Below are 22,992 nucleotides of genomic sequence, written 5' to 3' on the forward strand. Positions count from 1 at the left end.
CCAGATCAGGGTAGGGTTTCGAACCCCGCTCCAGACAGTCCCGGCAAGTGGAGTCGGAGCTCCGGCTCTAAATTCTGGGTTGACATCCAGTGGGATATTTGCGTCCGTGGGTGTGGGTGACCCCCCCTCCTTGTATAGCTTGTGGGAGCCCGTAAAACCCTCCCGCCATAGGACTAACCGCCCTAATGGCTGGTTCAAAGATGGTTACGGTCACGGAATGAGCGTTAATCATGGCCATAAATCCTTCCACCACTTCATACAGTTCCCCAAAGGGAACAGTGTGAAGACACGTATGACGACGACATTGCTAAATAAATAAATGGAATTTAAAAAATTCTTTTAGGGCTTTTAAAAGTCTTTAAATTGCTTTAATTCTCTTTAAAGCTACTTCAGATTACTCAAAATAATGTAAACATTTTGAAAAGTTTATGAAAGTTACCAAAATCTTCAAAAAACTTCCAAAAACCTATTTAAACTGCTGCTTTGCATGTAAAAATGGTTAGCAGCTTGACAGAAACATTGGGGGCGTGTCCAGTGAAACTGAGACCTCAAGGGGCGTGTCTCACTTGCACTGCACGCTCCTGACTTCGCGCTGGCTGCACTCCTGGGCGGCGTGACGTCATACGCTGCCCGGGATTCTTCTTCTGGAAACACCAGTTCCAGGCGCCCCTGGAGCTGATCGGCAGTAGCGCGGGGTAAGTGTAAATACGGGGCTTGCACGCGCTGCAAGCCCCGTTCTGGAATTTCTGGGCCAATGTGTTTCGAGTACTTACAAAGACATGAAAGAAGAGAGGTGTGTTTCCTCCAAAGAAAAGGTTGTATGAGGGGCTGCTTATTTCTGTTAAATTGTTTTTACGAGCATACCTCTGTAATGCTTTATTTTTTTGTTAATTTCTTGGGATGTTGCCATTGCTGGCTAGGCTGGCATTTATTGCCCTTCCCTAACTGCCCTTGAGAAGTAGGTTGTGTGCCTTCTTCTTGAACCGCTGCAGTCTGGGTGGTGAAGGTGCTCCCACAATGCTGTTAGTAAGGAGTTCCAGGAATTTGACTCGGTGACAATGAAGGAACGGCAATATGTGTCCAACTCAGAATGGTATGTGATATTGAGGTGATGGTCCCATGCTCCTGTTGCCCTTATCTTTCCAGGTGGTGGAGGTCACGGGTTTGAGATAGGCTACCGAAGAAGTCTTGGTGAGTTGCTGCAGTCCTGTAGATAATGTACACTGCAGCCACTGTGTGCTAATAGTGGAGGGAGTGGATATTTAAGCTCGTGGATGGGATGCTGATCAAGTGGACTGCTTTGTCCTGGATGATGTCAAACTTCTTGAGGATCCAAATGCAGCTCACTGGTTTCAAGGACACCAATTTGGACCGGCTGTGACACTAATGGCGGCCCTCAGGTAGGTCCTGGGGTGGAGGAAAGCTGGAGGGGAGGGGGACGAATGTGGGCCAGCAAAGGCCCAAAGTAGTGCTATGTTCCTCCTGGCTCCACATTAAGGTAAGTTAAAATTCAGAAACTTATCTTTGTATCGGTGGCCTCCAACGGTCTTTTCATTCAGAAGAACTCAAAAAACGGAGCCTGTTTCAGGCTGCTATCAGGATCGCCTATATGTCATCTGAGCCAATATGGCGTCAAACTTCTGGTGTTGTTTAGGCACGGGACATGGCCCCACGAAGTTGGTGCTGTTTACATCAGTTTTACACCTGAAAAATGGGTGCGACAGGGTTTAATTTCACCCCCACAAACCCTGACACTAACACCCAAAAACAATGATCTTATGGGGTGGCAAAGCTGCACAACATGCTGTATGTAATGCACAAAATCAGAGAGTGGAGACACTGGATCACATCTTTATCTCTCCTCGCAGTGATTTACACATCTCGGCCATCTTACGGAAGCACTGAGAGGAAGGGAAGAAGACTGAATCTGAAGGCTAGTCACCATGAGCTGACAATGGCATCTCCTAACAGCTGGTTATTGAGTGACACTGGCAAACATCTAGGAGCAGCCTGTGATGACATGACTTGGGTAGTTCTCAAACAGATTAGGGGGCAAAGAATAATACCTTACAAAATGCAGCTTTTCTTTATGCAGAATTTGCTCCATGCTGGGATTCTAGATCTAGAGAGCAAGAGATCAGATTCATCATATATATATCAGACTACTCAAAATCAGTTTTGAAGATTTGCAAGAGAGGAAACATGCATATATTGTAAGTTCTAAATAAACAAAATCTTTGTTGAGATTATTAATTAAACTTTAGGTATAAATGCAGGTAAAAATGTTTTTAGCTGTAAAATCTCTGTGATTGGCTGCTTTCTGTCCTGATAAAAATCAAGACCAGTGATCAGCTCCACATCCCGTACTCGTGCTGTATGATCCCAGATACGACCTTCAACCCACTGGGATTCCTCTTTGCCATCCTGCCAAAAAATATAGAATTCATTATCTACTGAGTAACATGTGTTGTTTCTTTCCTGTTTATTATACACATTCTTATCATAAAATCTTATGCATAGTTAAATAAAATTAGGAGACTTCCTACTTACTGCTTACAATTCTAATGTCCTTTAGGGAAGGAAACCTGCCGTCCTTATCCCTTACCCGGTCTGGCCTATATGTGACTCCAGACCCACAGCAATGTGGTTGACTCTTAACTGCCCTCCGAAATGGTCTCGCAAGCCATTTGGTTGTATAAGGCAGTCACCTTCTCAAGGGCAATTAGGGATGGGCAATAAATAATGGCCTTGCCATCGATGCCCACCTCCCATGAATGAATAAAAAAAGTTCAAAAAGTGTACTGGATCATATTGTTTTAATATTTATGTGTCTTTAACTAGTATATTGATATAATTAAAAGTTTTGTATTAAGTGTGCATTCAAAATTTCCTTCACACAGACATCCCCTTTTTTGGGGGGTCTCAGGCTTCCATTGCGAATCTGGGCCTTCCCTGAATGAAGAGGCTCAACCAGGTAGCAGACTACAACTCCCCAAATGAACCAGTGCACGCATTCTGTGGACTACAAGTACCAGAATGCAGCTTAGAGCTGCCACCTTTAATTGAATCTAATGGACACAAAGGTGAATTTACAAACAAGAAGTTATGAAACACTCTGTGAATGACCAGTCTTGGCATCAATCACAAAACAAATCCTATCACTTCAAATTTTTAGGGTACCAGTCAATCATTGCATATGGGGGGTCAAGACCAAATGTAGCCTTCAAGTGAAGCGGGATTAGAAGACAGGAGATAATTGGGTCAAGATGTACAATATAATTTGATTGCAATTTTGAAGTCATACATTCAGTCCTTAATTTTTTATATAATACTTTGATTTTATATTATCTATATATATAAATCGGTCTGTCTGTCTGTCATTCGGTCAGTCATTCTGTCTGTCATCGCCTGTGCGTCTGTCGGGCTATGCGCTCGAAAGTTACAGGGCGTACCTACGCGCGCGTTACCTCCAAAGAAAGCTTACGCTTCCGAGACGGTTTTAAGCGTATTTACGTTTCGGCCGGGCTAAAATCACGCCCGCGGTATCTGAAAAACCTTCAACGTTCCGCTCATTAGCATCTCATTATCCGCTCATTAGCGACAGAGTGACCTCGAGGTCGACCAATCATACGGCGGCTTGCTGCCGCGTGCGGCCGGGCCCTCCTACGGTCGAGTGACGGGACGATTGACCAATCCTACGCTTTGGTCACCTGACGGTCGACCAATCGGTGCGTGTGTGGGCAGGCCTTATCGTTCTGAACCGAGGTGAGTAGCCGCTATCTTGCTTCCATTCTTTTTCCTGCTTTCTGCGTCTTTCTTTTCAAATATACTTTTCCAGCAAAATAAAATTCAATTTATTAAATTCTTTTAAAATAAATCACTCATTTGTAAATATTTTATCTCACCTGAACATTCTGTTTCCTACCTTTGCCCGTTTTTTTCTTAGGCCTGAAAGCCTGGGCCTTTCTTGCCCAGCCAGGCCCGAGCTAGGTAACTGGGCTGCTGCTAAGCTCCTCACCACCCCCCCCCGTGTCACGTTACCCGGGGCAACGGCGTCAGCCACGAGGGTCAGGGTGCGCGCGCAGCAGGAACAGGTGAGACTCTGTTCCGCGCTCGGCGCGGGGGGGGGGGCGGGGCTCTCGAGAGTGCGGATCGGGTTACCCCGGCAACGGGAGTGCGGGCCGGCTGGGGCTTGGAGAGCGCGGCTCTCGGCCGGGGGGGGGGCGGGGCTTGGAGAGCGCGGCTCTCGGCCGGGGGGGGGGGGGTGGCTTGGAGAGCGCGGCTCTCGGCCGGGGGGGGCGGGGCTTGGAGAGCGCGGCTCTCGGCCGGGGGGGGCGGGGCATGGAGAGCGCGGCTCTCGGCCGGGGGGGGGGCGGGGCTCGGAGAGCGCGGCTCTCGGCCGGGGGGGGGCGGGGCTCGGAGAGCGCGGCTCTCGGCCGGGGGGGGGGGGGCGGGGCTCGGAGAGCGCGGCTCTCGGCCGGGGGGGGGGGGGCGGGGCTCGGAGAGCTAGGCTCTCGGCAGTGCGGGGCGGCGCGGCAGGGTTACCACGGCAACCGGGCGTGGCCGTGCCTGTCTCTCAGCCTCAAGCCCTCCCTCCCCCCCGCCTTCCTTCCCCCCTTGCCCCCCCTTCCCCCCTTGCCCACCCTTCCCCCCCGCCCTCCCTTCCCCCCCCGCCCCCCCTTCCCTTCCCCCCCGCCCCCCCCGCCCTCCCTTCCCCCCCGCCCTCCCTTCCCCCCACCCGCGCTCTCTCTCTCTACCCCCCAGTCGCTCTCTCTCTACCCCCCAGTCGCTCTCTCTTCCCCCCCCAGTCGCGCTCTCTCTCTCTTCCAACAACAACATGCCCTCGAAAAAGCCTCGGCACCGCCGGGCACTTCAGCTAGTTATTTATAGTTAAATAGAAAAAACTTACAGCAACTTGGGAGGCAGAGAAGTAGAGTTGGTTGGAACATAGAATTTTCTATGCAGTATAGACTGAGGAACTAAACTAAGGCACTGCAGTACCACCACTGGTGGGAAGGTATAATTGCAGTATGACAATTTAACAGGCAGTTGATATTATAAATGCAGACAGGAATTTATAATGGAAAAGTTGACAAGAATACACGAACATAAGATTTTTAATACAGTATAAATACAGCACATTTTGGAAGGGGGAATAAAACAGTAGAATTTTACAAATCCATCCATCATGCAAGTAAGGATGAGAAAAATATATCTTTCAGAATCATGTAAATAACTAAGAAAAGGAAAGAGCGTTTTGAGCACGGAACAGTGAAAAATAATCAAATACTTGTATTCTTAAGAAATACTGCAAATCCACCGTGGAAGGTAGAGCAAAACAATTATAAAGTGAATAACAGAATAAGGTTTTCAGAGGGAAAGAACAAAAAAGACTGCTTGCATTTTAAACAAGTGTTGCAAAGTGGAGTGGTTACAAAACTTCTCCATGGATTCTGCCAATTTCCTGCCAGACAACCTCTGTGGAAATTCCAGGCGAATGTGTTCATGGTCTTTTCATACACAGAAAAGAACTTCCAACATAAAGTTAATGGTCAAGCACTGTCTAGAAGGCTGGTGGATGCAGATTCAATAAAAACTTTCAGTATGGAATTGGATAAATGCTTGAAGGGGGAAAATTTGCCGGGCTGCGGGGAAAGGGCAGGGGAGCGGGAATAATTGAATAGCTGTTTCAAAGAGCCGACACAGGCACGATGGGCCAAATGGCCTCCTGTGCGGTATCATTCCATGATTCTATGATATTTCTGCAATCTTCTGCATGAATACTGGGCCACTGTCTGTATTTGCAAGTTTCTTGACAACAAAACAAACATTTTTTTTAATCACAAAATCCTTCTGCTTTAATATATTAAAGGGACACTCTCTTCATGAAAAAGTGTTTCAGAAGCCATTTTTGTTTGTTTACAAAGACAATAGAATAATATAAATTATACTGAAGTGCAATATTTTAGCCCATTATAAGCTTGTACAGTGGCAATACCGCCAACAATTAAAGCATTGTATAGATAAATGAATGAATTTAAATGATAGATTTCATACATTAGGAACAAAATCAACATTTGTGCTCTTGCCAGAATTGTTCTACTTTACTTACTGGGCAGCTCTCACTGTTATCTGGCCTGTGTGGTAGAATGAAGGACGTTGCATTCAGTGAGCCTTCACAATGCTGAGGGGTCTGTGTGGTGTTCTTGCAGCTAGTAAGGACTATATAGTAGTGAGTTGGGATGGGGATCATCGTGCCATTTACATACCTAGAGAAATAACATGCAAAGTAACTCAAAGATTTCAACATTCATCATTAGAATCACTTCCAGAAAAATACATTTTATGTTGCTAAAGAATAAAATTATTAGTATTTCTCGAAGATAAGCAATAGTTCAGTATTCTATAACTATAATCTTGAAAGTTTGGCCCATTTGTTACCAGTGCACCAGTCCACTAGTGAGCTAGCAACACAGAAAGGCAAAGGATGTTTCCTGGCCCTGCATACCCTAGTGAGATCAAGGATGGATGTCTTGTCGCCAGCAGACGCATTTATACCAGGATGGATGGACTGTGGGATTTTCAGGCCCATATCAATTTCTTACAATTTGAAAAAAGACACCGTTTCCTGTCACCGTGGCATCACCCAAGAAATTATTTTTGCTCCTGCCAGAGACTTGGGGGGCTAAATTCGGTTGATTTGCGCCTCCCGTTAGCACCCTAAAATGTAGGGGTTTGCAAAATCCTTCAGCCCCGAAGATACTGGAGATATTAATCCACATTGTGGACGGAGACTGTGTGTGATTTTACATTGTCCAACCCAGAGACAATGTTTTAAAACGTGCCCAGAACCGCAAAAGGCTGCGTTGATTTGGCAGCACGTGGACAACATCGGAATCAAGGAACCTCGTGGAAAAATTCGCACACTTTAAGACAGCACATTTTATTTTAAAAAATGTACTCTTGAGTTTTGAACTGTGTAAATTGCAAGGGGGTTTAAAATGGCCGTCAGAAAAGCATGGCCAAGGATAAAAGGCTTAGAAGCATCTCGTGGATGTCTGTGAAAAGTGGGAGGATCAAGCAGTGGCAGTCAGATTCTGTCAATCAAAAAAAAGGGAGTTTCCCTTCCCTACAGAGGCAATGTTTGTTCAGGATGTTGACATAAGGGATTATCCACTTGAGACTACAGTTTCGGTGACCGCAGGACAAAGGGGCTTCTGTTTACATAGTAATCCAACTCCATTCAAAGCCCAGCACACAATTGAGACACACCTAAACTACGGAAGAGATTTTTTTTTTTAGACTAAGAAAAGGAATGAATGGGTTTGAATCACCCATTACTCAGACAATAGGGCAGTTGGGTCCCTTTTGTTTTAGCCAGATGAACTCCGGATGTGGGCGGGAACATTTCGGCCCCAGAATGAAGACACATTCAAACCACCCCAAGCTTTATTCGAAACCCATTCCAGACAAAGGAAGCAGTTTGGCCACTGGGAAATAGCCCGTTTGAATCAGCCAATCAGGGCCTTTCTCTTGTGTATTCAAACTTTTTGACGCGAATTTGCACATAGACCTTTTCAGCGCCAAAACAGCAGGAGCTCACAGGATATAAAGATAGCTTCTCAGAAGCATCTCTCTCCTTTTTTTCCTTGGACTGCAGGTGAGCTCTTCTCTCTCTTTGGACCACAGGTGAGCAGGTTTCTGACTCCTCAGCAAGGCAATCTAGTAAGGAGTTAGAGGGCTGGTAATTTAAGGGAAATTGCTAAGATTGTAAGACTTACATTGTAGCCACTTATCCCTTGTTTTTGCCATCTGCCTTCCCCCGTTAAGCAATTTTACATTGATCGTGTGGTGTAGTTTATTGCTTTGATCATGTGGTGTAGTTTTCTTTAGTTAATAAAGTTTGATTTTCTCGCATCCAGACCATTTTGTCCGTTTTAATATATCATTAATTATAAGTTCCTCCAGTCAGAACTGGAAGGGTTGGTTTAGCGATTCGAAACTGCTGTTTGGTATTGGTCTCAGTGCAGTGGGAAAAAAGGCTGCTTGACCAGGTAAATTACCGTAAACCAGGTAAAGGAAGGTAAATTACCGTAAACCAGGTAAAAGATGCCCCCCTACAAGAGGCCGCTAACAGGGCGCAAATCAACTAGTGCCTGGTCATGGCGCCGCTAATGCCTCTCGCGAAATTCGGCGGGAGGTTAGCGGCAACGCTAACCGTTAGCACTGTGGCCCTGCGCCACCAGCAATGACGTCATCACCATGCACAGCGCCCCGCTCGCGCCCCAGCTAATATTGGGTGGCGCCCCCCGTCGGGGTCAGAGGGGCCTACCTGCGGCTGGGGCGGCGCTAGTTAAAGGGGAAGTGGCGGGTGGCCATTTCTGTTGCTGGCCGCCTGCCAGCACCTGCCCCCATTGTTGTCCCCGGCCTCCATGAAGCCCCCTCCCCCCGCAGGGTGCCGGCCGATCTCCGTGCCGGGCTCGTTTGCCCAATCCCTGGTGGTCCAACTGGGTGCTGGGACATGCTGCACCAGGCCCCTCCCCTTTAATAAGGGGAGGAAGTACTGCGGCACGTAGCGCCGCGATATTGGCTCGCAGCGCCCCAAGAGGGATGCGGGGCATTTTCAGTAGCGCCCCTCCTCCCTCTCGGGGCACTACCTGGGAAAATCGGCCGCAGGGGCACTAATTTTTTCGGGGCGTTAAAATTATCGCCCTGGTGAAGGTAGCGCCCCAAAGGGGACGCTATCCAATTTTTACCCCTTGAAGTCTTGAAATGAAATAATATACTGCTCTTGGAAATATCTACTTATCTATGATAACTGGTGTAAAACTGACTGGCCGCCTTCTGTTGCAGCCCCCTAATGGAGGAATCCTTATTTTATTAGATTGGTGGTCAATAATATTCAATAACTGGATGAAAACAGAAATCATCTGTGTGAAGGTTGTACATGAAAGGGGGTTCCTTAAATTACTTCCATCAGATATTTCAGCAATTCAAACTGCCCCAAAAGCAATTTTACAAGCTTCTGGCCTTTAAAATAATGAAGGGATGAGACGGTGTCTATGTGGATAAACTATTTAGATTAGGTAGGGTAGGGAGAGTGAAGGACAGGTGTATAGGAGGTTTTTCTTTTCACAGAGCTCAATGAACTTTGGAACATGTTACCAGCTCATGAAAGGAGTGTGGATTCACTGCAAGCATTCAAAATGGAGCTGGACACGTTCCTGGTTGTAGCTGAACTCAGTGTTAAAAAGGTAGATGTGGTATTGCATGATGTGTTTTATGGCCATTTTGCCTCCTGGAACTGGTTATGATCATCTTTGGGGGTCAGAGAGGAATTCCTCAGTTTTTTTCCTTGATTTTCATCTTTTTTTGTCTCTCAGGAGATTACGTGGCTGCTGGTGAATGGGGACATTGGGGAACATGATGCTCAGTGGCACCACGACTGTATGGGGCAATCTCAATGGACTAGCTGGTCTTTTCCTGTCCATTATTTAGTGCAGTTGGCCAGGATCCAACTTCACTCCTAGGGTTAGGAGAGAGATCTGGGTGCTAGGCATGTCCTAGGATGAAGCAGAACACTCATTTTTTTTCATTTTAGTTTCTTATTTTTCATTTTATCCCCCCCCAAACTTTGTTATTTCTCTTTTATTTCTGATTGATGGGTTGATTAGAAAGGGGGATAGCAGGGGTATAAAAGGGGTTCATGGAACACCTGAACCATATTGATGTTGATGTCTCACATATCGGGCCTGATGTCAGCTTGTGTTCCTATTGTTAACTATTTCTTATTGTAGTTTATGGTTCATTAAAATAATTAAAATGTGTTGAAAGTAAAATCAGATCATTGTTAATTACATAAACAACTACACAGTACACAGTAAAATCCTTGGTATACACAGAATTCCGCAGTAAAATCTTTTAAACATAAAAAGACTTGCATTTATATAGAGCCTTTCATGACCTCAGGACGTCCCAACATGCTTTACAGCCAATGAAGTACTGTTGTAATGTAGGAAACATGGCAGCCAATTTACGAGGTCCCATAAACAGCAAAGTGATAATGACCAGATAATCTGTTTTAGTGATGTTGATTGAGGGATAAATATTGGTCAGGAAACCGGGGATAACTCCCTGCTCTTCTATGAAATAGGGCTATGGGATTGTTTGCATCTACCTGAGAGAGCTGACAGGGCCTCGGTTTAACGTCTCTATGGGATTGTTTACATCTACCTGAGAGAGCAGACGGGGCCTCGGTTTAACGTCTCATCCAAAAGACGGAACCTCTGACAGTGCAGCACTCCCTCAGTACTGCACTGGAGTGTTGGCCTAGATTTTTGTGCTCAAGTCTCTGGAGTGGAACTTGAACCCACAACCTTCTGACTCAGAGGCAAGAGTGCCAGGGCTGTCATATCTTCCATGTCCCACTATGTAAACATTCTCGTCACTGAAGTGACTAATAGTTATTCCAGACTGAATTCCATTTACACAGCTAAACTAAAAGATTTTAAAGTTAGTTATTATAGTTTTAAATTATTCTTTCACTACGTTAAATAAATTGAATATAATGGCAATGCTGAGCAAGAAGATATGGTATCAGGAATTTCATGCAGTGTGGTAAACCTCCCTATAAATCGGCTTTCTCCTTCATGATTTCTTAATTATGCTCTTAGCCAAATACAGACTAAAACTGATTCTTTTCCAGCAAACTAAATAAAATAAATGTTTTTTTCTTACTTTTTGATTTGCTCAAGTGTATCGAAGTGTCCGTCATAATTATAGTCGAACACTGGTCCACTCATTACATTGATGCCATTTTTCTGTGCAGCATCCCTCGGCAGCACAATGTTGTGGAAGTAATGCCATATCTCTGTGAAGCAATCAGCCAGATGGAACTTGGTGATTTTGCAATTTAATGAAGGACAAGAGTTGTTAAATATTCCATTTCTATAAATGTCCATAACACTTCTCTTACATCCCATGACAAAAAAGGCTTGTATCTTGCTGATTTATTTAGAAAACTTAAAAAACAATGTTCTGTTTATTTCAGTTGCCTGCTCATTGCAATCCCTGAAATAGTCAAATCAGATCCCTCCATTAGCCTTTAGAATCATACATTTTGACCTTGTGCAAACTCAAATTTTGTGTTTCTAAACTATGCAATTGTTTTGCCAACAGTAAAGTAAACTTTTAAAAAATGTATTGTTTATATTTTCCAACATTAGAAGCTTGTGCTATGAAGCATTTTGAGGTTGTACGTAAAGTCAGTGCAACACCTTTAAACCTACAATTATAAAAAAAAAGCAACACCCTCCCACTTATTATCAGTCAGTTTCAGACTGAAGCTTGGGCTGAATTTTGCCGGCGCTCAGCATGTGGGTTTGGAGGCGGGTCCGCTGTCAAAATAGCAAAGATTGACAGCTGGTAGGAAACCTGCTGTCAACCCGCCTCCACACGAGTCTCCCAGGTGTCGGATCTGTCTGCGCAGAACTGACCCAACACCAAGTGGCGGGGGGAGACAATTGAGCTCATTAAATGGCTTGTTAACTGCCAATTTAATGCTATTTTGAGCCTACCTTGTAATTTTACGTGCTCCCCCACAGGTTACTCACTGCTCGGGGAACACGCCAGCTCACCCAGGGTTGAGCCTGCTTTGATTTATCTGATAACCTGACAGCTGCAGAAGTGGTATAAAGGATACCATTTTGCAGCTGTTCAGTTTCAGAACTTAGAAGCTGTTGGTTACTGCATTTGTAAGACATGTAGAGCGTTCTGTAGCTTGCAAGTGTTTAGAGCCAACTGTATATCCAGTGGCACCTCATTGGAACAACCTCTCTCACCACTGACAGATCGCTTCTGTCATCTCAACTGCAGCTGCCATCTATTCCAGCAACATCGGTGACCATAAAAAAATCTCACCTTGGTCCTTTGAATCCTTCCACAATCAGCCCCAACACCAACATCACCAGGCACACCAACATCACCAACAACAACACCAATCTTCTCCGCCATCGCCTGATGCTGCACAGGGCATCAGCACCCAACCACATTGCTGCCTGGGAGGCCAGCGATGGCATCACCATGGCCAGATTTACTTCACTTGACACTGTACACCCTGACTGCCACATGATGTGCCAGGTTGACGCCATCCCAGACCAGCACCATAAAGCATCCCTACAATATCCAAGCCATTCCTTTCACGCTCATCACAATAGCAGGGGGAGTTATGTCTCAACATTCACTGGAACTCACTAAGACACTTCTCAAGGTGCGCACAGATCTGTCCAATAAGGTGAAGTATTGAAAATACAGATTTCAATGTTTGACAACACATTAACAGAAACTTCACATGAACATTGGCTAAACCATTCAAGTGCCTACCCTTGTGTGTTGTTAGTTGGTATGCTTGCAGTAGGATGAGGGTGAGTGTTAGGGGTGTCTAGTGAGATGGGGAAGTGATAATGTAGACAGAGAGGGATGGGTGGAGGTGCAAGGTAAGTTGGTGTGAGTAAGGGTAGGGAAGGCAGAGTGCTGGGTATGTGATGAGTGGCACAGCAGCGTGAGTTTGAGTGTGGCTTTGCAGTAATGTTTCGTGATCTACCGAGATCATTGAAAGGTTTGCACCACTGCAGCCAGGGGCTCCTGATGACATCCCTGCTTGTGTCCTCCTGTGCAATGTGCAACCAGGCTGTGTTGATCTCCTGGGGAGGTCTCTTCTACCCATGGGAAGGGAAGAGAATCTCCCTCCATGGAGGGAGTCATTGGAGAGCCTGGGTGCAGCCGTGCACCTTTGTGCAGTGCTGGTCAGTGTTTGCAGCACCTCAATGCTGCAGAACACAGACAGAACAACTGTCAAAATCAATGTGGCCGTGGTCCCTTTAAAGGAAACCGGCTGATGACGCGTCACTAAATGACGTCATCAGACCCGCTTCCTATTAATTGGCCAGGAATCCCGCAGGGCGGGCTTAACAAGGCCAATCTACGGAAAATCATTTTCAGAGTGTGGCTGCAGATGGGAGCGGGACCGGAACCCACTGACCAGCTCTCCTGCTGCCATCCTGCCTCCGCAGGGAAAATCCTGCTCAAGGTCTTCACAAATTATCTCCATCAGGCTCAGTCTTGGCAACTTTTTACACATCAAACTTAATGTTATCACATATCACCCTGGGATGTATTTATGTAGATGAGCTTGAACCTTCTTTAGCATTGCTTCCCATGGGTGAAGTGGTATGGGTAAAGTAGCATCGTGTTAATAGTACTAGACTAGCAATCTAGTGGTCCGGAGTTCAAATCCTACCTTCGAAAGTTGTGAAATTGAATTCAGTAAATTTGTTTATTTGTAGGATAGACCCTAGAAAAAAGTGACCATGAAATCTAGCAGATTATTGTAAAGGTCCAATTAGCTCATTCATGTTCATCAGGGAAGGAAATGTGCAACCCCTACTCTTGACTCTTAATGCCCTCAGGGCAGCTAGAATGGGCAATACAGGCTACCTTGCTAGTGTTGCTCACCTCCCAAAAGCAAATCAGAAAATGGTAAGAGTTTTTCCTTTGGTTTCTGGTAATGAAAAAAGACCTGAAGAAATTGTACTGGCTGTCTTCTGCTGGTAAATTGAGCTGCTCTGGTGTTCCTGGCATTCACATGGAAATGTGACTTAAGTACCAATAACCTTTGTGGTACCTCCGACAGTCTTGTGGAAGATTGGCAGCCTGGTCACATCTGTTTGCTGTATAGAAGTTTGACTCCGACGTTGAATAAATCACCCTCATCAACTTCACTGGTCTATGGCTTGCTTGTAGCAGCTCCAGGGACAAGAAGTGAGTTTGATTCACAGCCTTCCAAGCAGAATTACAATATTCCATCACTAGACTGCACGATTCCAGTGATTGGAGCCTTACAAATAAATGCATTGCTGGGTGTGATACTGAATCATACAAAGTCCCAGATCAAGGGTTGCGAAGGGGTGGAAAGTTTCCGGGAAATTTCCCGGAAATTGTCCACGGGAAGTTTAGCTTGGGAATTTTGCCCAAAAAAGCACATGCTAGCATAATATTGTTTTGGGGGTTTTTTTGTATTTTTTTCATTTTTTTTTCCCCACAGGTCCTCTCTTAAAATTACTAACAGAGATGGAATCTTAATTATTAAGGAATTTCTTAATCAATATATGTTTATCTTCTTACTTGGCTTGTTTTAATAATTACAAGTATTGTGTGTGACTGTGAACAAATGTGTCCTGATTGGTTGGATGAGTGGATGAGCGATTAGCTCCCTCTATTGGTGATTAGCGTCGTGTGTGCACAGGTCATGCTTCCATCACATGGAGCATCAGGAAAAATTTACTCACCCTGTTGCAATCGTGCTGATCGACCGCAGTTCGACACAGAGACGAATGCCCTTTATTTCTCTGCATAGAACAATGCCACATTTACCGTTGGATGTGTGGAAACATTTTACCCCAGGCATTAAAGATGGAAAGACTGTGTACATGTGCAAACACTGTACAAAGCCATATGTAAAGAATGCCACAAAGATGCAGCAGCATTTATCCAAATGCAACAACTTCACTCAAAGCTTACAGCAGTCAGCCCAGAGTTCCTCTGCTTCCATTCAAGAAGATGATGGTTCACATTCAGCATCAGGCTCCTTATCATAAGCAACTCTTGGCCCACTTGGAAGGTTCTTTGATACAATGGATAACCATAGCCAGAAGAATGCAGATGAGTGCCTTGCTCGAGCTGTATGTGCGACAGGCTCACCCCTCATGCTCACAGCCAATGTGTACTGGAAGAGATTTTTCAATGTTATTCGCCCTGCATACTGTCCTCCCACCAGATCCTACTTATTTGCTGGAGGCTGAGTATAACAGAGTCCAAGGAAAGCTCAAAAAAATGATAGAGATGGTAGACTGTGTTGCAGTTATCTCAGATGGGTGGTCAAATGTACGAGGGGAGGGCATCATAAATTACATCATCTCCACTCCTCTCCCAGTGTTCTTCAAGAGCACAGACACAAAGGACAACAGACACACAGGCACATACATTGCCGATGAGCTGAAAGCGGTCACCAATGATCTTGGATCACAAAAGGTCTTTGCAGTAGTCACTGACAATGCTGCGAATATGAAGGCTGCTTGGGCTCAAGTGGAGGAAGCCTACCCTCATATTACGTCTATTGGGTGCGCAGATCATGGGCTCAGCTGCTCCTCAAGGACATCATGGGTTTGAGAACCATGGAAACACTGTACAAGAGAGCCAAGCAAGTTGTTAAGTATGTCAGGGGAAAACAGGTAGTTGCAGCAACCTACAACTCCAAGCAAACAATAAAGAACAAGAACACCACCCTCAAGCTGCCCAGCAACACTAGATGGGGTGGCGTTGTCATAATGTACAACAGCCTTCTGGAGGGTAAGGAGTCGCTGCAAGAAATGGCAATATCCCAGACTGGGGATATGAAAACCACCATCAAGAAAATACTGCTGGATGATGTGTTTTGGGAGCGAGTGGTTAGCAGCCTTAAACTACTCTCACCAGTAGCATCTGCAATTGCTCAAATTGAAGGAGATGACGCTGTCTTGTCAGATGTTTTCAGGCTTTTTGCTGGTTTAAAAGAACAAATCAGCATTGCCCTACCCATATCACTGCTGCTCAAAGCAGAGGAGAAGGCAATTGTTCAATTCATACAGACGCGTCAAGAATTTTGTGTCAAGTCGATTCATGCTGCAGCATACATGCTGGACCCAAAGCATGTTGGGAGACCAATACTTTCTGGAGAACAGATCAACAGCGCTTAGTGTGATTTCTACCCTCTCATGCCACCTCAATCTGGATGTGGGCAAAGTTCTAGGAAGTCTGGCAAAGTTCTCTACCAAGCAAGGTCTTTGGAATGGGGACGGGATATGGGAATCATGCAAGCATATCAGTGCACATACCTGATGGAAGGGACTTTGTGCATCTGAGGCCCTGTCACCCATTGCATCGGTGATACTCCAAATCCCACCTTCATCAGCGGCCTCTGAACGAAACTGGTCACTTTTTGGGAATACGCATACAAAGGTGCACAACAGGCTGACTAACGAGAGTGGAGAAACTGGTGGCTATCCGGGCAAACCTACAACTTATTGAGCCAGATACAGAAGTGTCCACCACACAGCTAGACACTGACACAGAGGAGGAAATGAACACAACAGAGTCAGAGTCAGAGAATCAGGAGGAGCAATGATGAGTAGAAGACTGATGAGTAGAAGACGCAAAGGGACAAAATAAGGACAAATTACAGGCTAAATAAGCTGATGCTCTTTTTATTTTATTTTAGATGGGTCTTTTTTGTGGGGGTTCAATAAAGTTCAAAATTATAACCTAAATAAAGTTTTGAAAGCCTGTTTTTATTTGTATGGAACAGTATGTCTATTTTGATGACAAAGATAATATATAAGGGTCAGAGACAAAAACCATCAGTGTGCAAAAAACTCAAAATTCCCGTAAATTCCCCAAAATTCCCATGGAAAGTTTCCTCTTTTAAAAATTCCTGGAATTTTGCAACCCTACCCAGATCCAATCACTCCTTATATCCTGAATTAGTTTGTGCCAGTCAAGGCAGCAGTGGGAGCTCTATAAATTGGCCTTATTGTCTTTGAGATAGGGAGGGGAAAAAACCAACCAGGGTTTCCACTTGTGAGCACTATCTAGAAACTGCATATATATGGATGACAGACGTGGACAGGTTCAATTATGAAGCTCCAAATGATTCAATAAGCTGCCAATACTTACTGTCTAGCATTACATATCAAGCCACTTAGATGAGATAATGGAAGCTATCGCATCAGGCTCAGCCTCGGCATACTACTTGAACACAAGTTCCCCAGATTTGGCAAGAAGACAATTATCTTTCACTTCTGAAACACCATTCATCCCCACCCTTACCTCTCTCTGCGCTATGGAAATCCTAATCCACACTTTTATCACCTAAAGTTTCCCAATAACATATTCCCATTGGCACCTTTCAAAGACCCTGCTACTTGATACCCTGTTTACTCTAGATGTACTTATATTGTTTGTTTGTGTTCTCCACAATTCTAATCTCATTGTCTAAGCTATTTTCTAACAGTATTCATCCTATCCTGGCACTCCCATCTATCTACCACTGAACCTGAAGATCTACATCTATATACTCCTTTTTTCCCCCTTATTCCTTTCTTGTGTTGCGCACATAAGCGGTATAAATTAACTTTGTAATTCCTGCATTGTGCATTTAAAAGTATACCATTTCTCCTCCAAGATTTGTCTCTCTAACAATCTATTACAGCTCAGCTCCGTTAACTATTACCTCATTCTCCCAAAAAACCTTCCTAAAATGAAGGGTCTTTGTTGTACTTTACTTATCCATAGTGAGTCTGACGCCAATTTCAATTATGGTACAGTCGTGGTTTCTGAGATGTTTCCTACCCTTACTTTGTTCACTCATCTCTGGTTTGTTATACAAAATCAGATCAAGAGTTGCCTCCCCTTCATGTGCTCCTTAACCTCTGGGTTAAAAAACTATCCATGACCATGTCCATGAAGTAAAACTCTTTGCTCCTGCTCCCACAATAGTTCTTCCAGTTAATTCCTAGTAGATTAAAAAAACACCATGACAATCGTTTTTGCGCTCTAACATACTTCCCTAATCTGTCTGTAATGTTCAGTATCCACAGCCTCACTGAGTTTGGAGCCTGTAATAGAACAGAACTACAAACTTCTTCCCCTTATTATCCCTAAACACAATCCATAACGCCTCAACCTTGTACAAACTAAATGCAGGTTTATTATTTCCCTTAGCTTTTTTTTTTCTTTTACAAGAAAAGAAACACCATCCTATCCTTACTTATTAATCTATGCCCTTTGAGATGTACCACCCCCACTTTGTAATGTCTATAATATCAAAATCCTTGTCACCAGCATCCACACTCATCATGATCCCTCCTCCTACCTTAGTCTATTCTCACTCTTAACCTGTTCTAAATTCCCTACATGCAATGTGCTCGCAACATGGTCCAATTCGAAGCTGTCTGTTTCTTGATCTTTATATGTCTCTCCCCCACCATACTAGTTTAAATCCTCCTCCATTGTTCTATTTACCCTCTCTGCTGCCAATATATTGGTTTCTGTATGGTTCAGGAGAAGACCCTCTCATTTGTATAACGTCTTGCTGTCCCAGAACTCATTCCAATGCCCCAAAAATCCAAAACCTGCCATCTTACACAACAGTTAGCCCCCTCTGCCAGCACTGCACAGCAACTGAAAAACATTTCATTACACATAAACCTAGTCTCCACCACAAACATTGAGACATAGAAAGAAGCAGCATACATCTGTGTTTAATTATGAGGTTCACAAGACAGTACAGCGACACAGTTATTTCACCAACATTTCAGAGCCCTGTGTTACAAAGCTGTTAATCACCTAGATCCAAATTAATTCATTTGAAAAGGCTCATTGGAAAATGCAGCAGCCAATTTGTGCACAGCAGGGTCCCACAAACAGCAATGAGATAAATGACCAGATAATCTGTTTTAGTGATGTTAGTTGAGGATAAATATTGCCCAAGACACATGGGGAACTCCCCTCTCTTCTTCGAATAGTGCCACAGGATCTTTTATGTCCACCTCAGAGGGCAGACGTGACCTCATTTTAACATCTGAAAAACGGCACCTTGAACCATGCAGCACTCCCTCAGTACTGCGCTGGAGTGTCAGCCTTGATGTGCTCAAGTCTTTGGCATGGGGCTTAAACTGTTGACCGCCTGGCTAAAAGGGGTGAGTGCTACCATTGAGCTAAAGCTGATGTCTAAATATAGCCCAGGAAATGAGCTAACACCTCTATTAAAACAGTAAACTGAGGAATTTTATAAAGCAATATGTTAGGTGTCCATATTATAATGCTTAGTGTGATTTCCAAGCTGTAATCCTTTGAACTGCAAATGTGCCTCTGCAAGTTTTCTGCACAGACTTGTAAATTGTAATCTTCATTTTAGTTACGCGATCAATGTTGAGTTTGTCACAATGCATTTTCTACATTGATTACCTTGTCATTCAAAAACGCCACATTTTGAGAACTAAAGCAGTCTTGCTGTTGGTACAAACCCTGTTTGTATCACATTAGACTTTTCAAAATTACAGTACTGTAGATTAATGAGGTAGTTTTGCACATTCAATAAGATGTTAACTCATTCACTGCCCAATCCGATTAGGATATCACTTGCTACCATTCAAATCCTTGTAATAAAAATACTGGTCAAGATTTTCTGATCAAGCAGAGTGCATCAGAAAATCCTTAGGAGCCACTTTGCTGGCTCTCCATTTCTCCCTCCCTCACTTCCCAAGCATTCGATTAAACTCCCCATTTCCTGTTTGGCTGCCCCAGAGGCTACCAGATATACCGCTCCCAGGCAGACCCCCGGGCAGTTAAACTTAACTAAAAAAAAACCTCTATTATATATATTCTATTACATTTGGTACATGGGGCTTGCATTACATTGAAATCTTTATGGTCACATTGTTTCATGGTTAAACCTATTATACTGCCTGGAAATGACACTGTGATGAGAGTTTTCAATGTTAAAGGGTGTCACACAGAAGAAGTGACTGAATTTTAGTGGAGTGGCTCTCCACTTTCAGACATTGGCCACTGGCATGCACTTGAAAGCTTTCTCATCCATTAGAAAAACAGGGAACCTGGAATATTTCTTTTTTATTTCAGATTTCCAGCATCCACAGTATTTTGGTTTTTTTCCTTCTACTCCTGATTTAGGGGAGCGTAGCTGAGCCATTTGACCTCCAGCACTCCTAAAAATCATTTTAATAGCAAAACTGCACCTGTGTAACATTTTCCAGCCTGTAAATCAAAGTTCTTTGTAGCCGTTTAATGATCTATGCACCACTATCACTGTGACCATATCACACAATAATATTCTCACTTGCCCATGCTCTTTCTCGCTCTCTTCCCCTGTCCTCTTCCCTCTGCCCACTGTCCTCTTTCCCCTTTCCTCTACCCCTCTCCTGCGCTCTTTCACCAGGTCATACCACCCACTACTTTCCTCCCCACATTAAAGAATAAATTTAGAGAGAGAAACAGAAGAAAAGAGAAAAAGAGACACAAAAGCAGAAAAGGAGAGACAGAGAAACAGTCACATAATGACATCAGAGACCGGTATTCTTTGACTTACAGTGTATCATGCCACGGGAGATTTAATGTATCATATATGTGTATGTGTATATATATGTATATTGTGTGTGTGTGTGTATAATGGCCTAGAGTTTCCGCTAGTTTGCCTCTACCAGCGCAATTCGCATGGAATCAGCCAAACCAGCGTAAATGATCGAGGAATTTTAAGCGCAAATTATGTTCAGCGTAAAGCGAGATTTCGCGATCTATAACGTTGGTTTAAAAAATATTGCACTGGAAGCCAGCCTCACCCACGGAACTGGCCATGCCCCCAGATCAAATTAATGAGCACGGCGAGTTTCCACCGATTGCGACCATTCAAGGAGGCTCTTCAAATTAAGCTTTTTAGGTGCAAAGGCACTAGTCGGCACCTTTTTAAAAAGTTTTTAAATATTGAAAAATATTAAATTTAATAAGAAACTGATTAGTGTACACCAATGAAACTAGTAAATGGATCAGTATAGTTTTATTAAAGTCATTTTCAGTGATTTAAAATCAGTTACTCACAGTTGGTGTACTAGACACTCTTATTAAAAATGCTTATTTTTTTGTGATAAACCCATTTTCAGCACCAGGTTACCATTCTTAAATACATCAATGAATACTTTTTAATGCAGGGAAAAAAATAAGCAATTACATTCTATTACGCTGCCCAATTGCGCTGGTTCATGAAGATTTTATGTTTGTGATTATACAAATTAGTTTGAACGGAAACTTGAACCTAACTTCACTTCGGAAAAACAGCACAATTTGCAGCCAGATTGCTGACTGTGCCCAAACTGGAAACTCTACCCCAATATATGTATGTACGATATATATGTACACATACACTTAATTTTTAATACTCTATTCTTAAATCAGTTGCTTAATTCAAATTATCTGATAATTTACTTTTCGCACGAAATTTCCACTTTGCTGTATTACTTACATTGCTTAATTTAAATTATTGGATAATTCAATTTTTAAAAGTGCAAAAAACCCAACTATCAGGAGCAGACTTTATATAGTGTACTTCAAATATTTATTAATTTAGTAAAGAGACAAATTACCCAGAAAATAATTGCATATGAATCTCACTTACTTTTGAAAGCCGGATACATAGGCACGATGTTGCTGGTAATTAATGCATCATATTGGTCAGTTTCTGTTGTATTCAGATCTGGAAAAATACCATTATGTATTATTCAAGAGAAAGAATATTCTGACATGAAGTACTGTGAATGTGAATCCTTTCCATCCCCCTTTACAAAACAATCAAAAGCATATGGCAAAAAAAATATGTTTTACAAGTCTTGGACAACACATCTGAAGGGTCCATCTCTGGCCAGCTCTCATTTAGCAAACTGAAGTTTGGCATCAGTTCTGAATTTTGATCGCAATACTCAATCACCGTTCCAAAGCTCAGCACTGGCCATGGCTCAAATAGGAGATCTGACTTCAAATCCCAATTCCAACTGACATTCCTACTTGGGCTTCTCCGAGTGCGTGGGTTTTCCAGATACAACTTGAAAAGGTGATCGACAGGTAGACCAGTTTTGAATGTAGTGTGGTGGTACCAATATCAGTCACCAATATGGTTTAACTGAGATTCCTTTACATTCACATGCTCAATCTCCTTTGCCAAAAAGCAAGCTGCACTTAATGCACTTACTGGGAGGATAAAGAAAATCGTAGGTGATGTTTAACTCTGTTTTATAGTTTGAACACTTCTGGCTGTTGTTTGCAGAGATTCGAGGATCAGCCCGCAGGCAGTCTGAAATGACTGGTGGTAGAGGAGTAAAATCTGCCTGCTGGTGAAATACAAGAAAAAGGTTAAAAAAAAATTTAACATTTTGATTAAAAGAGGCATTTTGCTGGACTTAGCTCAGCTCCTGGAAAAGCCAGGAATTTACAGGCGTACAGCACATATCAGCACCAGATGGGCTCACAAGAGTATTCCAGGGCAGTTTAATGACCTAGAACACTCTGAAAAAGTGGGTGGAGGGTGGGGGTAATTCGTCTGAGGCAACTTTTGGGTCAAAATTACATGCCCCAACTGGCCTAAAATTGGGCCTCATTAAAGTTTTTTGCACAAACTGCCGGCACCTGTCGGCCTCCTCAGGTAGCTCAACTAGAAGAATATCGGGCCGATTACCTCATTGGAAGTGGCCCAAATGAACATCCCAGGAGAGGGGTTGGAGCGGGCAATAGGAGAGGGAGCACGATCACGACAATCTGTGGAATTGGGGGAGCACTCCTGCTCATTCTGGACCCACAGGCAGGTTTTTTTTTTTTTTTTTTTAAACCTGACCTTTACTTGGTGGTTGCTGCTTAGACCGCAGCAGCCACTGAAGAATCCTGAGCAGGGTAGGCCCGCACGTTAGGCCCCTCATATTTAATGGATCTAATATCAAACCCCTTTTTAGGTGGCCGCCAGGGATGCCTGAAAAATTCCTGGACCCAATTACGGGGTACAGAATGTTGTTCCACGATATTGGGCCTTATTGCCCCTGTTTTATACCCATAAAATGGGTGCAAAAAGTTCCAATTTCTACCCCAAAGAATTTTTGGCAGTAGGTACACATCTTTGCTGAAAAAGGGCCACTTTCTTCTTTTAATTTAATTCTTCAGCTAGACCTGATGGCTTTGTCTACAATTGGCTGGTTAGCATTTTATTTTGCTGACCCTCTCATCTAGGGGCTCCCCACCCAAGCTGCTAATACTGGTGTGACTGTCCACCAGCATTATGCAAGTCGCCTGACTAGGCCAGGCACAAAGGTTACCAGAAGGTCAGAAGTGTTGCTTTGCCATAGT

The 22,992-nt window shown here is 43.8% G+C and overlaps 1 protein-coding gene across 1 annotated transcript in view; it reads right to left on the reverse strand.

Annotated features, from left to right (window-relative positions):
* Positions 1-248: 248 nt before the first annotated feature.
* Positions 249-22,992, reverse strand: part of LOC147112660 (ectonucleotide pyrophosphatase/phosphodiesterase family member 3) — a 156,753-nt gene continuing 134,009 nt past the window's right edge. The window contains exons 21-25 of the mRNA XM_085997123.1: positions 21,851-21,986; positions 21,281-21,358; positions 10,738-10,870; positions 6,113-6,269; positions 249-2,424 (exon numbers count right to left, since the gene is read on the reverse strand). Of these exons, the coding sequence (XP_085853249.1) occupies positions 2,254-2,424; positions 6,113-6,269; positions 10,738-10,870; positions 21,281-21,358; positions 21,851-21,986 (675 nt within the window). The 3' untranslated portion in view covers positions 249-2,253. The remainder of the gene's footprint in view (positions 2,425-6,112; positions 6,270-10,737; positions 10,871-21,280; positions 21,359-21,850; positions 21,987-22,992) is intronic.

This window comes from Somniosus microcephalus, chromosome 9, assembly GCF_052327205.1.
Source record: "Somniosus microcephalus isolate GS21.2 chromosome 9, FLI_Smic_1.0, whole genome shotgun sequence".
Lineage (NCBI taxonomy): Eukaryota > Metazoa > Chordata > Chondrichthyes > Squaliformes > Somniosidae > Somniosus > Somniosus microcephalus.